General features: G+C 52.6%; 1 protein-coding gene across 2 annotated transcripts; it reads right to left on the reverse strand.

Moving 5' to 3' along the window:
* Positions 1-2,643: 2,643 nt before the first annotated feature.
* On the reverse strand, positions 2,644-7,660 carry MVB12A (multivesicular body subunit 12A). Of its 2 annotated transcripts, XM_025989672.2 has the most exons (9): positions 6,734-7,571; positions 6,547-6,645; positions 6,320-6,416; positions 4,701-4,827; positions 4,062-4,181; positions 3,881-3,987; positions 3,591-3,652; positions 3,215-3,271; positions 2,644-3,033 (listed from the first exon to the last, which is right to left on the reverse strand). In XM_025989672.2, the coding sequence occupies exons 1-9, from the start codon at positions 6,821-6,823 to the stop codon at positions 2,971-2,973; spliced, it is 822 nt and encodes a 273-aa protein (XP_025845457.1). In that variant the 5' UTR covers positions 6,824-7,571; the 3' UTR covers positions 2,644-2,970. The 2 variants fall into 2 exon arrangements, with proteins under 2 accessions (XP_025845457.1, XP_025845456.1); XM_025989671.2 differs by lacking the exon at positions 6,320-6,416 and having other exon boundaries at positions 6,734-7,660.
* Between the last annotated feature and the right edge of the window lie 6,757 nt (positions 7,661-14,417).

Raw genomic sequence — 14,417 nt, forward strand, 5'->3', positions numbered from 1 at the left:
CACCGGCTAGTGAGCAGGGGAGCCGGGACCTCATCTCACCTGAGGTGACACCTGTCTCAGCACCTGGGAGAAGCCAAAGGCAGGAAGGATAAAGCTTTGGCTCTCTCCTTGTAGCCCAAGATGGTGTAGGCTCAGCCATGGAAGTCGGGATGGATGTGGCCCGAGTTGGGAGTGGGTGGTGGGTGGGCTCCATGGTGACTCTCCCGCACCTTCCTGAGGGTGTCCTTAGGCCCCACGGGGCTCAGAGGGATCTTGCAGGGTCATTGGCCACCAAGTCCAGTCAGAGCTGAGACCAGGACGGCTCACCTGGGGGCCCCTGGTCACTCGCGGGTGTCCTGGAAAGTGATCCAGAGCTGGTGTCAGGGTGGCCGAGAAGGGAGAACAAACGGCCTTTGCTTCCCGGCGGGATCAGATTCCGTGGCCGGCGCCAGGGCAGCCTGGGCGGGACCTGGCAGGGCCCAGGGAGGGGAGATGTGGGGAGATGTCTCAGCACCCAAGGCCTAGTTTTCCCAAGGCAGCTGAAGCACATGGGGGACGGGCACATTTTGCACAGTCTCTTCCCTCGCCTAGCTCTCCGGGACAGCGCGCAGTCTCTGCCCTCAGACTCCCAGCACAGGGCCATCCTGCTTCCCTCAGACCCCAGAGCAGGACAGATCTCTGCCCTCAGCCCCCTGGGACAATGCTGTTAGATACAAGTACCTGGGTGGGGGGTGCACCCCTTCCAGGGGCCCAGTGGGGTGCCTTCTGGCCAGTGATCTCTGAGCAGAACTTTGACGAGGCCCTTCCAGGCCAGGGCCTTTCACTGACAGGGTAAGAGCTTTCTGAGCCTGCCCCCACTGTCATGGTGAGATGGTGGCAGCCCCTTCAGGCAGGTCTCAGAGACTGTGACCAGCAGAGTCCGTTGCTGCTCCGCCACGGGCATGTGGTATGAATGAGGAAGAAGCCTAGTGGGGCACCTGGTGGCTCAGTTCACTAAACACCTGCCTTCAGGTCAGATCATGATCCCAGGGTCCTGCTTTTCCCTCTGCCTGCCGCTTCCCGTTTTTGCTCTATGTCAAATAAACAAAATCTTAAATAATTTAAAAAAAAAAATAGAAGAAGCCTTCATCTTTCTAAGCCACAAAGATTGGAGGATGTTCCTGACTGCTGCGGACTAGGTTACCTTGATGCTACAGCCCCCCACACGTGTGAGTTCCACCCACTAAGCTTTATTTGCAACCCCCAAACCAATACTTGCAGCACTTTGTAGCCATTCAGGGACATGCTCAGAGTGGCGGGGGGGGGGGGGGGGGGGGGGAGTTTGTATCACTGAGGCACACGGTCCCCATTGAGGTGGAATGTGGTGACACCCTGCCATCTTCCTTCAGCTCTGATGGTAAACAGGTGGCCTTTTTATGGTCTATCTAGTAGCACATTTTGTACATTTTTGTGTTTTTATTGGCAATTTTTCTACTTAAAAAGGCCTCTAAGTATAGTACTTGGTGCTGTCCTACTGTCTCTGAATGTAAGAAGGCTGGATGTGTCCTCTGGAGAAAATGTGTGTTAGATGAGCTTTGTTTCAGGCATGAGTTATAGTGCTGTTGGCTGAAAGTCAGTGTGAGCCAATCAGCAAGGTGTATTTTAAAAGCTGTCTTTGGGGATCCCTGGGTGGCTCAGTGGTTTAGTGCCTGCCTTCGGCCCAGGTGTGACCCTGGAGTCTGGGGATCGAGTTCCACATTGGGCTCCCTGCATGGAGCCTGCTTCTCCTTCTGCCTGTGTCTCTGCCTCTCTCTCTGTGTGTGTCTCTCATGGATAAATAAATAAAATCTTAAAAAAATAAATAAATAAAAGGTGTCTTAAAACACACAGAGAACAAGGTCATGTATCGATTGCCTGACAAAAATGTGACCAAAGGCTTGTAGGAAGGTACCTGCGTATTTGCTGTGGAATCCAGTACTCTCAGTTTTCAGGACAACATCATAGAATGCTTTGGACAGAATGTATCCATCACACAGTAGAGAAAAAAAAGACACATAGAACAGCTTTAAGATTAAGAGAGCAGGCTCTGGGTTCAAATCTCAGCTGTGGGGGACGCCTGGGTGGCTCAGTTGGTTAAGCATCCGACTTCGGCTCAGGTCATGATCTCAGGGTCCTGGAATCCAGCGCTGCATCGCTCTGTGCTCAGCAGGGAGTCTGCTTCTCCCTCTGCCCCTTCCCCTGCTCGTGCTTGCTCGCTCCCTCTCTCTCAAATAAATAAAATCTTAAAAAAAAAAAAAATCAGTTGTGACCTTAGCTTCCCCTACCTCAGTTTCCCTATATGTAAGACACACAAAACTGGGGCTTTCCACCAGGGTGTGGGGGGATTAAATGAGATACTGTGGAGGTGTTGGGGATGTGATCCCCACCATATAAACGCAACAGAAACTATCATTCCTGCTATGTGCAGTGATGGAGGGGCCGACCGGGTCTTCTGTGTTCTACAGTCTCGCTCACTCACTGAGCCTGTTTACCCCTCTGCAGAATATTCTGGGAGTGGCAGCAGCTTTGCCTCCCGTCCACAATTTTGCTAACTGGGTGGATATCTGCTCCCTGGCTTGTGCTCGATGTGCGTGGCACAGACCACGAGCCACAGAGGGCCCTCGGCGGGGATCAGGACTCCAGACGGTGGGCACAGGGCAATGTTTATTGCCGGGAGGATGCCCGAGTGGCTTCCGGGCACCGGAACGTTTTGACACAAATGACTTGAAGGCACTGGTTTCCATCCAGCCCCCACCTCTGCCTTGTAGGGCCGGGGGGCGGGGCAGGCCAGAGACCCCATCACCAAGCAGACAGGTCTTGCTCCTTCTCCAGGGCTGTGGTTCCACTGGATGGCTTAGTCTAGAAAGCCCTGCATCACCAAGGTTCCCAAGATGCTGCAGGGTGGGGTAGCTGCCAGTCCTGGGGTGTGTCAGGGGTGCTGGGCAGCGGGCTTTCCCTGGGGCTGACGAAGAGCTACGAGACACTGGGGGGCAGGCGTGCAGCTGCAGTCTTCTCCACCACGAAGCCGTAGTTATACTGGGGGGAGCAGGGGTGGATAAGGAGAACACAGTGAGTGAGGGGCCATAGTAGTATCTGAGGAATGGTGAGGAGGGGAGACAATTAGGGGACTTAGCAAGAGATGGGGTGTGGCTGGGGGAGACTGGGGTGGCAAGAAAGTGGGGGTTCCCCCAGCACCCCATCCTGGCCCTGTACCCACCTCCTCTTCAATATCCGCCAGTGACTTGATGGTCAGATCGGCAAAAGCAGAGAAGGCCTGGTAGGCAGAGGCAGGTCAGTCTTGGGCAGGGACCCTACCCTGGAACCCCATTCCCCCATCCTCAGGGAGGGCCCCCCCAATATTTGCCTGATCATCCCTTCACCCTTCCCACCATGGTCTCTTGCTACCAGCATCCAGTTGTCCCTCCTGATTTGCCATTCTGGGACTAAGACCCACCCCACCAGCTTCCAGCCTCCTCTAACCCAGGAACGTGGGCCTGCGGGCCTCTGCGCTGGGGGACTGGATCCACAGATGAACCTCTCTGCATCCTGACCCTTAGGAAGACAGACCTAAGCTCCCCACAGCAGAGACTCACCAGGGGGCCACAGCTCTTGCCTTCGAACCGGGGGTGCAGTGTGAAGGGAACACCATCCATGGCTGAGGAAAGCAGGTAAGGGTAGGGGCTGAGATACAGGGATCTTGAAGCCTGCCTGCAGTCCACCCTAGCCAAAGAGGGTGGTAGCCCCAAACCCCTGGCTCTTTCCAGTCTTTGGAAAACTGGGGATCCCAGGACTGGTTCCAACCCCAGCCCTACACCTTCCTAGCTATAAAACCATGAGCCAGTCTTGCCCCACCCGGTGCCTCAGTTTCTTGCTTGGCACTCACCTGAGATGCCATAGAGGTTGGAGGCCTCATAGATGGAGTCACTCCTCCTCAGAGTAGATGCCCGAGAGCCTAACCTGGACAGGGTCCGCTCTGGAAAGCCATCCTTGCTGGTAGAGGCAGGACAGTGTGGGTCAGGCCTAATTCCCCCCATGGCCACCCTACTCCCAAGCCTGGGACTCACCTGGGTTGAGCAGGTGGGTCCAGGGAGAGGCCCCGCATGTCCCGACTAAGAGCCCGGGGCTTGGGCACCGGCCTTGGGGCCTTGGCCTTCTTGCACCAAATGGCAAAGCCCCCCATGTCTCTAGAAGGAGAGAGAAGTAGAAAGTGGTCCTGGCCCAAAAGGATGACCCCAGTCCTTTGGGTGGTTTGCATTTTTTCTTAGCCCACACCCTGAGCAACATCCGAATTAATACTGCTGGGTCTGGTCACTGTGCTGTGCACTTCAGACATATCAACTCACTCCTCGCAAGAACCTTACAGGACTGATACAATTACTCCTGGTTTGGGGCACCGGGTGGCTCAGTGGTTGAGCGTCTGCCTTCGGCTCAGTTGTGATCCCAGGGTCTGGCAATCAAGTCCCACATCAGGCTCCCCACGGGAGCCTGCTTCTCCCTCTGCCTATGTCTCTGCCTCTCTCTGTATGTCTCATAAATAAATAAATAAAATCTTAAAAAAAAAATTGCCCCAGTTTAACCTGTGGAAGTCGAGGCACAGTGAAGTGACTGAAGGCACTGGAGGCCTCAGGAGAGTCCCTGAGGGTCAGCAGGGCAAACATGGGAGCTGGGAGGCAAAGGAGGCCAGAAGCTGGGGGTGGCCCTACCCTACTCGCAGGTATCCAGGCACCGTCTTGGTCTTCCCACTCAGCCGCACATCGAACACAGCCATGTCTGCAGCCCCCAGTGGCACCAGCTTCACACACATGCGTTTCTTCTTGGACACAGAGGCCTCTGGGAGTGGGGGGAGTGCAAGGGAGTAAGAAGAGGGAAAAAGCAGCGAAGGGACCCAAAGGATGATACTCGCCAGGGCACTGTTTAAGGCAGCTACCCAGGGCAGCCTGGGTGTTTCAGCAGTTTAGCACTGCCTTCAGTCCAGAACGTGATCCTGGAAGTCCTGGGATCCAGTCCCACATCGGGCTCCCTGCATGGAGCCTGCTTCTCCCTCTGCCTGTGTATCTGCCTCTCTCTCTCTCTCTCTCTCTCTCTCTGTCTCTCATGAATAAATAAATAACATCTTTCAAAAAAAAAAACAAGGCAGCTACCTGGATAGCTTTAGGTCAGTAGTTAAATCATGAATGGTACAGCCATAGGAGGGGACTCCATTTAGCCCTTAGGAGCCATTGAGGCAGGCCTGGGGGGTCTGGGGGGCTCAGTCAGTTAAGCATCTGCCTTTGGCTCAGGTCATGATCTCATGGTCCTGGGATCAAGCCCCACATCAGGCTCCCTGCTCAGCAGGGAGTCTGCTTCTTCCTCTGCCCCTGCCCCTGCTTGTACTTTCTCTCTCTTTCTCTCTCTCTCTCTCAGATAAATAAATAAAATCTTTAAAGAAAAAAAAGAAAAAGAAAGAGCCATTGGGGCAGGCTTATCTTTGGTGACATGGAGAAGCCTCATGGGGTGAGCATGGGCACCTACGGCAAGGGTGGGCAGGTGCAGAATCAGACAGAACTGACTGCCCATCCTGGCTGGCCCTGCAAACATCACATGTCCTTAGTCTTCTAATCCAGGGGGCAGCAGACTCTGGCCCACAAGCCAAAAGACGTCCAAGATCCGCTTTGCAGGGCTCATGAGCTAAGAATGGTTTTCACATTTTAAAATGATGATTGGGGGGGGGGGGGGCACAGACACTATCTGGCCTGCAAAGCCTAAAATATTAACTATCTGGCCCTGTACAGAAAAAGTTTGCCAACCTCGATTATCAATAGATATCACCCTGAGAGTTAAATTCACAGGACAAGACGCAGTGAGAGGCAAGGAGAGCCAGGCGGTTGGAAAGCAGAGGGTCAGGGCTGGGACGGAGCCAGAAGACAGGGTGGGGAGGGCTAAGCAGAGACCCGGGGGAGAACCAAGTATAGCTGGCCGGCAGTCTCGGGTCGGGGGGCGCTCCAGACAGAGGAAACCGTGCATGCAAAAGCCTGGAAATGGAAAGGCTCGGAAAAGGCTCGTGGTTCGGTGGAAGATGTAGCAGGAAGAGTAATAAAACAGGTCACAACTCTTGCTCGAGGTCAATGGCTCATTTTTGCTCAGGGCAGGGCATCTGGTCCCGCCCCAGATCAGGGCTCGACTCCTCAGCCAACCCTGTCATCACCCAGCGCATCGAGTGGGCAGTCGAGGCTCGAAAAACAAGCACCTGTCGTCCCTCCACCCTCCCTGGTCCTGCCCACAGGGACCCGAACGCGGCCCCCCGCCCCTCGCCCCCACCCGCAGCCTCGGACGCGGGCCTCACTGGAGTCCAGGGGGTCGCAGACCGGGGAAAAGCCCGGTGGGAGGGGGCTCTTGTCCACCAGGACCTGGATATCGGCCACCACATTCTCCTGCGGATTCTGAGGGGGAGGAAGGGGAGGACACAGCGACAGTCACGCTGCGGCGGGGACAGCGCGCCTGGCGGAGGGTCCCGCAAACGGACCGGGGAGTGGGCGGACCCCAGGAACGCCGAAGGGGGGCGCTCCTTACCTCCAGGCTGCCCAAAGAACTGAGGCACAGAAAGTAGCCAGACTTCTGCGCGAAGCTCTTGCCGAAGCTGGCGGGCGCCCCTTCCACGGTGCAGGAGATCTACGGCGCGGACCCGGGTCAGAGCCAGGCTGCTACCCCGACGCGGCCGCCTCTGCCCCACTCAGCCCCGGACCCCGGCGTCGCTCACCGCACTGAATCCCCGCGGCGGAGGCGCCGACGCCGACGACCAGACCAGGCCAGTCAGCGGCGCCGTGTCGGTCCCCGGTCCTGGATCCATCCTCCCAGCGGAGAGCCGAAGGCAGGGACGGCCTCGGAACTCCCAGCCGCCGACCAGAGGTCGAGTTCGGATACGAGTCTGAACTACAACTCCCAGAGGACCGTGCGAAGGCCCGGGGGAGGGTCCAAAAGGGCCATCTGCGCGTGCCCGGTAGACAGCTGGCCAATCGCATGGGAAAGTGAAGCCGCGCCTTCGCGTGTTGCGCAGGCGCGCCCGTGAGCGACGTTTGCGGAAAGATGCGCGGCTCCTTTCTCACGCCCAGCAATTTCCGCCAGTGATACCCCAGCTCTCGCTCGCTCCAAGCCAGAACTACGCTCCCCACAATCCCTTGCGGTATCAGCCTCTCCGGAGACGCGCAGGGACGTTTAGGGGAGAAGTTTGAAACGGCAGTTCCCGTTCTAGGACGTCGTCCCAAAGGGAACTTTCACGGGTTATGCAGCGGTTAGTTCAAGTAACCAGAAACAGGGACCACCGCGAGCCACGAAATCTTGCGTGACGTGAGGACTTGTTCGCGTTACCGGCGGGAGACTGACAGTGCGTTGTGTGGATGGAGGTCTCGGCTCTCGGATTCCCCCCCAAATCTTCCCCCCACCCCCCCAAAGATTTACCTGGGGATCCGCGCTGGAGTGAGGACAGCCGGAAGGAAGGTAGCAAGCACAAGGCAGTCGATTAAGGACGGCACGCTCTGGAGGTGGGAGAGCGGGCAGGCCCAGAGGGGATGACAACTGACCTGAGGCTAGAGGTGTCTTTTTTTTTTTTTTTTTTTTTTTTTTTTATGTTTTTTGCGCTTAGCTAGGATGTTCTGCTACTGAGGTTTCTAGTCATCTAAGGGACTCCTCCTACCGGTTGGGAGGGGGAGGTTTTGGCCCTACAAGGTTCTTACGGGGAGTGTCAGGACTATCTTCCCCCACAGGGGAGTAGGTCAAAACCACAATGCAAATATATTATAACGAACCCAGGCAGTCACCGACAGCAGAGGAGACCGCAGGTTCTGCACCTGTGCTCTTGATCTGCCAGCCTGCTGCCGCAAAGCCACAAACAAGGCCCCCAGGCTTCTAGTGTGTGACCTACTTATCCCGGCCTCGGTCTAACTAACTGCCTGCTCCATCATTCTTAGACAGTTTTTTCGGATGAGATCTGAAGTATTTAATGTGGTAACATGCTTTTACACCCCTCAGGGAAAAGTATGAAAACTTAGGGAACAGAGTATCATCTACTTTTCTACATTTTTCAGCTTTCTGCAATATCATGGCTTGGCCCACTGTCTGGATTTTATGGGACCTGTGAGCTAAAAATGGTATTTATATGTGTAAATGATTGAAGGAGGAAATAAAATGAAAGGGGTATTTAGTGACATGTGAAAAGCATATGACATTCAGATGTCAGTGCCCATAAGAAACAAATGTCCTGGGCACCTGGGTGGCTCAGTTGGTTAAACACCTGCCTTCTTGCTGGGGTTATGATCCTAGGGTCCTGGGATTGAGTCAGTTGGAGCCTCCCTGCTGCTGGGGGAGCCTGCTTCTCCCTCTTGCCTTGCTCCTCCCTCCTGCTCATGCTCTCTCTGTGTCAAAAAAAAAAAAAAAAAAGAAAGAAAAAGAAAAAGAAAAAAAAAAAACCCACAAATCTCCTGGAAAAGATGACCCAATAATGCATTACAGGAGTGAACTAACCTTGGGTTCCCCTTGAAGTACCCCCGTATTCCCAGTGCTTAGGAGGAACGTGCATTCATAACCTCCATCTTACACTGCCCATTCTTCCACAGAATGCCCTGGGTGGTTAGCATGAAGATGGCTTGCTTGGTGGCTGTCTGTATTGGAGGCAGTTACCACAGCAGCAATCTAAGCAGATGCAAGACAAATCACAGACTGAGAAAATGACTCCCAAAATAAGCAACTTGTTTTTTTCCACCAGGACTCCCATGATCCAAACTACTCATTTATTAAGTCCCTTACGCTGGGGGTGGGATCACTCAGGGCATTCATTCACTTGTGTCCTCCTGTGCATTAATAAAGATGATACGTTAGCAGACTCATCACATATGAACACACAACATTCTGCTTGGATAATGGCATAGGTGCCTCCTTGCAAGGTGACAGTAATGTCCAAGGCCATCGTAATCTGGAGGACAGCTTTTCTCATGAGAGACATTTCAGTGTTCAGTAGGACAGGCTTTGTTGGCTATCATTTTTTTTTTAGGATTTTATTTATTTATTCATGAGGGACACAGGCAGAGGGAGAAGCAGGCTCCTTTCTGGGAGCCTGATTCGGGACTTGATCCAGAACCCTGGAATCACCCCCTGAGCCAAAGGCGTACACTCAACCACTGAGCCACCTAGGCGCCCCTGTTGGCTATCATTTAAGGCTTTACTAGGAGCTTAGTAAGGGCATGTGTACTTACTATAACTTCCTCCAGGCCAATGGAGGGAACAAACATGGTGGCCAAGTGATCATACCAGTGGAAAACATCGTGCCCACCTGGCCTTGAAGGGAGGGAGATTGGCAGCTTGTGTTACCATGGGGCAGATTTCTGGGAGAACTCAGGATTTAGCAGCCCAGTCACCTAGGTGGAAGCCAAGCCAAAGATTTGTGCTGCACAACCATTGGGTCTCATTTGGATTTACCCAGTAAATACCTGGAGGATGTGACAGTGCCAAACCTGTCATGATCCTTTAAAATGACCAAATGAGGGACGCCTGAGTGGCTCAGTGGTTAAAGCACCTGCCTTCAGCTCAGGGTGTGATCCTGGAGTCCTGGGATCGAGTCCCGCATTGGGCTCCCTGCATGGAGCCTGCTTCTCTCTCTGCCTGTGTGTCTCTGCCTCTCTCTGTGTGTCTCTCATGAATAAATAAATAAAATCTTTATTTTTTTTTAATAAAATCTTTAAAATGACAGAATGACCACACGGTTATGGTGACATCCATCCCATATCCCTGGTGTACTTGGGACGGTTCTATTTAGAGTGCTTTTTTTTTTCTGCTCCCTACATTGGAGTACATGAGTGCTCAACCTGGGGTAAACCACATGAACCCATCCCAAATCTGAGTGAAGCCACCTATGGCTCTGATAGTGGTATTCTTAGGACCTTTCGGATGGGCTGCCTGTTTTACTCAATCAACAGGAAAAGAATAGCCAATGCCCAATGTTACTGAGCATGTGTGCCACAGGCTAGGTTTCTGAATCAATATCAGTAATATCAGCTGAATTAAGAGCCCCTCTCCTAGCTTGTGCTTCCTTAACATACTGCTTAAGTGCCTTCCGATCCCCTCCCTGGAGGAGTGATAGCCACCAAAGCACTCCTGGCAAGCTAAAGAGGGGCGGCTGCCCGCATACCCAACAGTGTGGATTGAGTCCTTTGCCAGGCACACAAGTGGGCCCTCTGTAGAAAGATATTTCTCTCAGGTGTCCATCCCATGACTGGACACCCAAGGGGCAGCAGAAGTCTAAGGCCAAAGAAGACAGATATTTAGTAGAAACTTGTATTGGGAAGTCTTTTTAGTAATGCAGCTGCAGCTTTAGGAACCTGGCCAGGTTTTGCATAACGTACCTGTTGGCCGGGGGCACACAGGGGAGGCACCGCTGTCAGGCGTGAGGAAATGGGACTAGGGGCAGGATGTGTTCAGAATCCCTGTCTTCTCCCCTCTTTCTGTGGTGCGTGTTCCATTCCAGGTATAGCGGGTTTCAAAAGATCTGGCTTACAGCGGGACAACAGGATCCCAGTGGAGTTTCAGTCGTTCCCCCTCACCCAAGGAGTGAAGTGACTCACCCCTCCGCGAGGGATGTCCCATTGTAAATTCCAGTAGATAATGCCTCTCCCACACCTGATGGGACTTGGTATCTTCCTCAGGGCATCGTGTTGATCCACAGTGAGCATCAGGGCAATAGTTGTCTCTGGAGACTCCACACCTTTACAAAATTGGGTGCTTTGGCAGGGAGGGGTTCCCAGTCTGGCATATAGGGTCGTGGGTTCAAATGCATTCAAATGCATTCCTCCACACAGCCAAGGTGGCTTTACCTGTTAATGATTTAACCTGCTGCTTTAATATCCCATTCTTAAAAAAATAATAATAAATAATAGTAATAATGATAATAATAATAATATCCCATTCTTCCTTTCTCCCAACCTGGCTGCCTATGGCATAGAGGGGAGATGGAGCCTCCATTCACTATTCTTCTGCCCAATCTTGCACACCATGGCCCCTAAAATGTGACCCCAATCAGGTGCCTGGGTGGCTCAGTGGCTAAGCATCCGCCTTTGGCTCAGGTCATGATCTCGGGGTCCTGGGATCAAGTTCCGCATCAGGCTCCCCATAAGGAGCCTGCTTCTCCCTCTGCCTATGTCTCTGCCTCTCTCTCTGTGTCTCTCATGAATAAATAAATAAAGTATTTAAAAAAAAAAAGTTACCCCAATCACTGTCTATTTGATGAGGGTTTCCATACATCATACCCAGTTTCTCTAATCCCCTAATGGTGGCAGTCTGCTTTGCATGGTGACAGGGGAAAGCTTGGGTTAGGCCAGACACAATGACCTCACAAACCAAGCCATAGTTAGAACCCTCACTCAGGGGCACCTGGCTGGTTCAGTCCCCAGAGCATATAACTCTTGATCTCCGGGTCATGAGTTTGAGCCCCATGCTGGGTGTGGAGATTACTTAATAACACAAAAAAGAACCCTCCCTCAGAGGGAAAGGACCAATGTAATCAATTTGCCAATGCCTTACCAGTTGGGAACTCCAATGGATGGCCCCAGACATTTCCTTTGGCAGGTGCCATAGTAGCCACTCTTCCTATGCACCCAATCTGCTGTATCTACTGAAAGGTTGGTGGCCAAGGCTCCTACCTGGGCTGGAGCATCAGCTTTCTGAATGCCAGGGTGGGGTTCAGCGCCTTGTGAGCCTGGATGTGGAAGACAGTGAGGATGCCTCAGTCTCCTGCAGATGAACCTAGATGTCTTTCCACATACCCTGACCCCACAAAGCCTAATTCATGATCATCCATCTCTCAGCTTTTCATTGTCCAAGTCATAGGGTTTTGGTCCTTTTAAAACAGCCCAACTATCGGTGCAAAGGGTTAACAGGGCTTCTGAGTGATCCATCACCAGCCAGATCACCAGCCAAACTGGCTGCTGTGGTTGGTTCTGTTTCCATCGAGATGGTGTCAGCATGGAGCTGACTAGTGATGATAGCTCTCATGGATAGGCTGCCCAGACAAAACCTTCTGTACACTAGACATCAGCAGAAATACCCCCCCCTTGCACCCTACAGACCACAGGAGTAGGGACGGGGGCATTTGAAGGATCTAGATCCCCTACAGGGCTTGGTAGCACCCTCTCGCAAGAGGTGGTGGGCTGGCAGATGGTATCCTCCTATGCTGCAAACAGACATGCCTTAGTCAAAGTGGGAGTTTGAACCATGGCAGAGGTGAGTCAATGGGACATGTTCTCAACCCACCCTTTGAGAGGCAGAAAAGTTCTTCCCGTGATATCCTGTCCTTTCATGAGAGGCTCAACCTGAATGGCAGTGCCATTGAGTTTCCTGCAGGTTCACCACACATCCTCCCACTCACATGTTCCAGCAAAGTCTGCAGAGTGTCCCGCAGCAGAGGCAGGTCTTTACATGTCAGCATCAGATCATCAGTGTAATGGGCCCACTTTACGGATGTGGGGAAGGAGAACAGTGACAAGTCTTGGGCTAGCTTCCTGTGACATACGGTGGGGCTGGCAGGTAGCTTTGGGAAGCAGTTGAAAGGTCCATTGCCATCCCTCCCACATGAAGGCAAATTGAGCTTGTGTCTAGTGGCCAGGGATATACTGAAAAAGGCGTTTGCCAAGTCCCATCCAACATGAGACGTTCCTAGGACTGTGGCCAAGGTATCTACAACGGTGGCAACGTTGGGCACAGCCACATGGATTGGGGGACAACATCTTGTTTAATTCTCAATCATCCACCATGAGCCATCTGTTTTTCCTACTGGCCACACTGTGCTGTTAAAGCTAAGGGCAGGCTGTACGATACCAACCTGATGCAGTTCTTGGATAGTCTCTCCTACTTCTCTATTGCCCCTCAGACACCTGTAGCACTTGGCAGTACCACTCTTTCATGGGGATGGCTGGCTTACTCGTTCCCGGTGGGCATTTCCCCTCAGCACTGGCTTGATCACCCTAACTCAGAGGCAGAGTTCACTGTTAGAAGTTTGGAGACTTTGACCTTGTAGGATGTCAGTGCCCTACATGTTCTCTGGTACTAGAGAAATAAAAACCTCCTATTCTCGGGGCACCTGGGGGGCTTAGGTGGTTAAGCATTTGACTTTGGCTCAGGTCATGATCTCAGGGTCCTGGAATCGAGGACCCCCATATCGGGATACCCGCTCAAAGAAGAGTCTGCTTCTCTCTCTCCCTCTACCTCCCCACCTCCCCCCGTCCTGCTCTCATGCTCTAGCTTACACAGCTCACTTGCATGTGATTTCTCTCTCTCTCTTTCTCTTAAATAAATAAAATCTTTAAAAAACAAAAAAACAATCTCGTATTCTCATGGGGAAGAACTCTCAATTTTCAGTGTCAAAGAGACCTTCCTGACCATAACCGTTTACCTTCCATAATCATTGATGGCACTGAGGGATTCAGAAGACATCCAAGGGGTACCATGTCAGAATACATTCAGCTCCAGCATCCACCAAAGATGTTACCTTTTGTTTATTTCTGGGGGACCAGTAAATAATGAGCTCCACATGGGGCCTCCAGCTGCCCCGTCAATCCTCACCCAGAGGCAATCTTAGCCCACATCCTATTGCCAGGGTGTGGGAGGCACCCACCCTGAATAGGACAGTATCCCTGAAGCCTCTCCTGGCACAGAGGAGCATCGGGGATGGTGGGGGCAGGTGGGGCAGTCCTGACCTTTTGTTCAGGTCTGAAGGCTCTCCGCGGGTCAACCAGCACAGTGTCAGGGACCAGTCTATCTTCAGCAATGAGGTCAAGCCATATTTGCTTCTAGGTGACCTTTATTATACCCTTTACACTCTCTCTCTCTCTTTTTTAAAGATTTTATTTATTCATGAGAGACAGAGAGAGAGAGGCAGAGACACAGGCAGAGGGAGAAGCAGGCTCCATGCAGGGAGCCCGACGTGGGACTCGATCCCAGGTCTCCAGGATCACGCCCTGAGCTGAAGGCAGCACTAAACCACTGAGCCACCCAGGCTGCTCTCTCTCTCTCTCTCTCTCTCTCTCTCTCTCTCTCTCTCTCTCTCTGTCTAATGCCCTTTACCTTCTCAATCAAGATAGTCTTTTGGCTTCCTGATCTCCTTCTCTCTCTTGGGTCTTTCCCACAGCCCGTACCCATTGTCATGATTTGTCAGTTTCCCCAGATGAGCAATGGATTCACCAATGTCATAAATCTCTCATCCCACAACTGGGCTCAGCATGGACATCAGTGTGTCCCATAGCATGTTCTGGGAGTGGGCTGGAGAATCTTAGTTTTCAGTGACTGCAGTGACTGTGGCCTGATCAGGGCCTTCAAAGAAAGGAGTATAAATGGCCTGTTTCATTCCTGACTCCCTAAGAATTTGCCGTACCTCTTCTATAGATTTCCAGGGCCCCATGCCC

This window comes from Vulpes vulpes, chromosome 9 (assembly GCF_048418805.1).
Source record: "Vulpes vulpes isolate BD-2025 chromosome 9, VulVul3, whole genome shotgun sequence".
Classification (NCBI taxonomy): Eukaryota; Metazoa; Chordata; class Mammalia; order Carnivora; family Canidae; genus Vulpes; species Vulpes vulpes.

Coding starts and splice junctions, on each gene's coding strand:
- MVB12A (XM_025989671.2), bottom strand. CDS start 6,995: ATGCGATTGGCCAGCTGTCTACCGGGCACGCGCAGATGGCCCTTTTGG. Junction 4,182..4,700: donor CCTGGATACCTGCGAGTAGG/GTAGGGCCACCC, acceptor CTCTCCTTCTAG/AGACATGGGGGGCTTTGCCA. Junction 3,272..3,590: donor GCAAGAGCTGTGGCCCCCTG/GTGAGTCTCTGC, acceptor TCTGCCTACCAG/GCCTTCTCTGCTTTTGCCGA.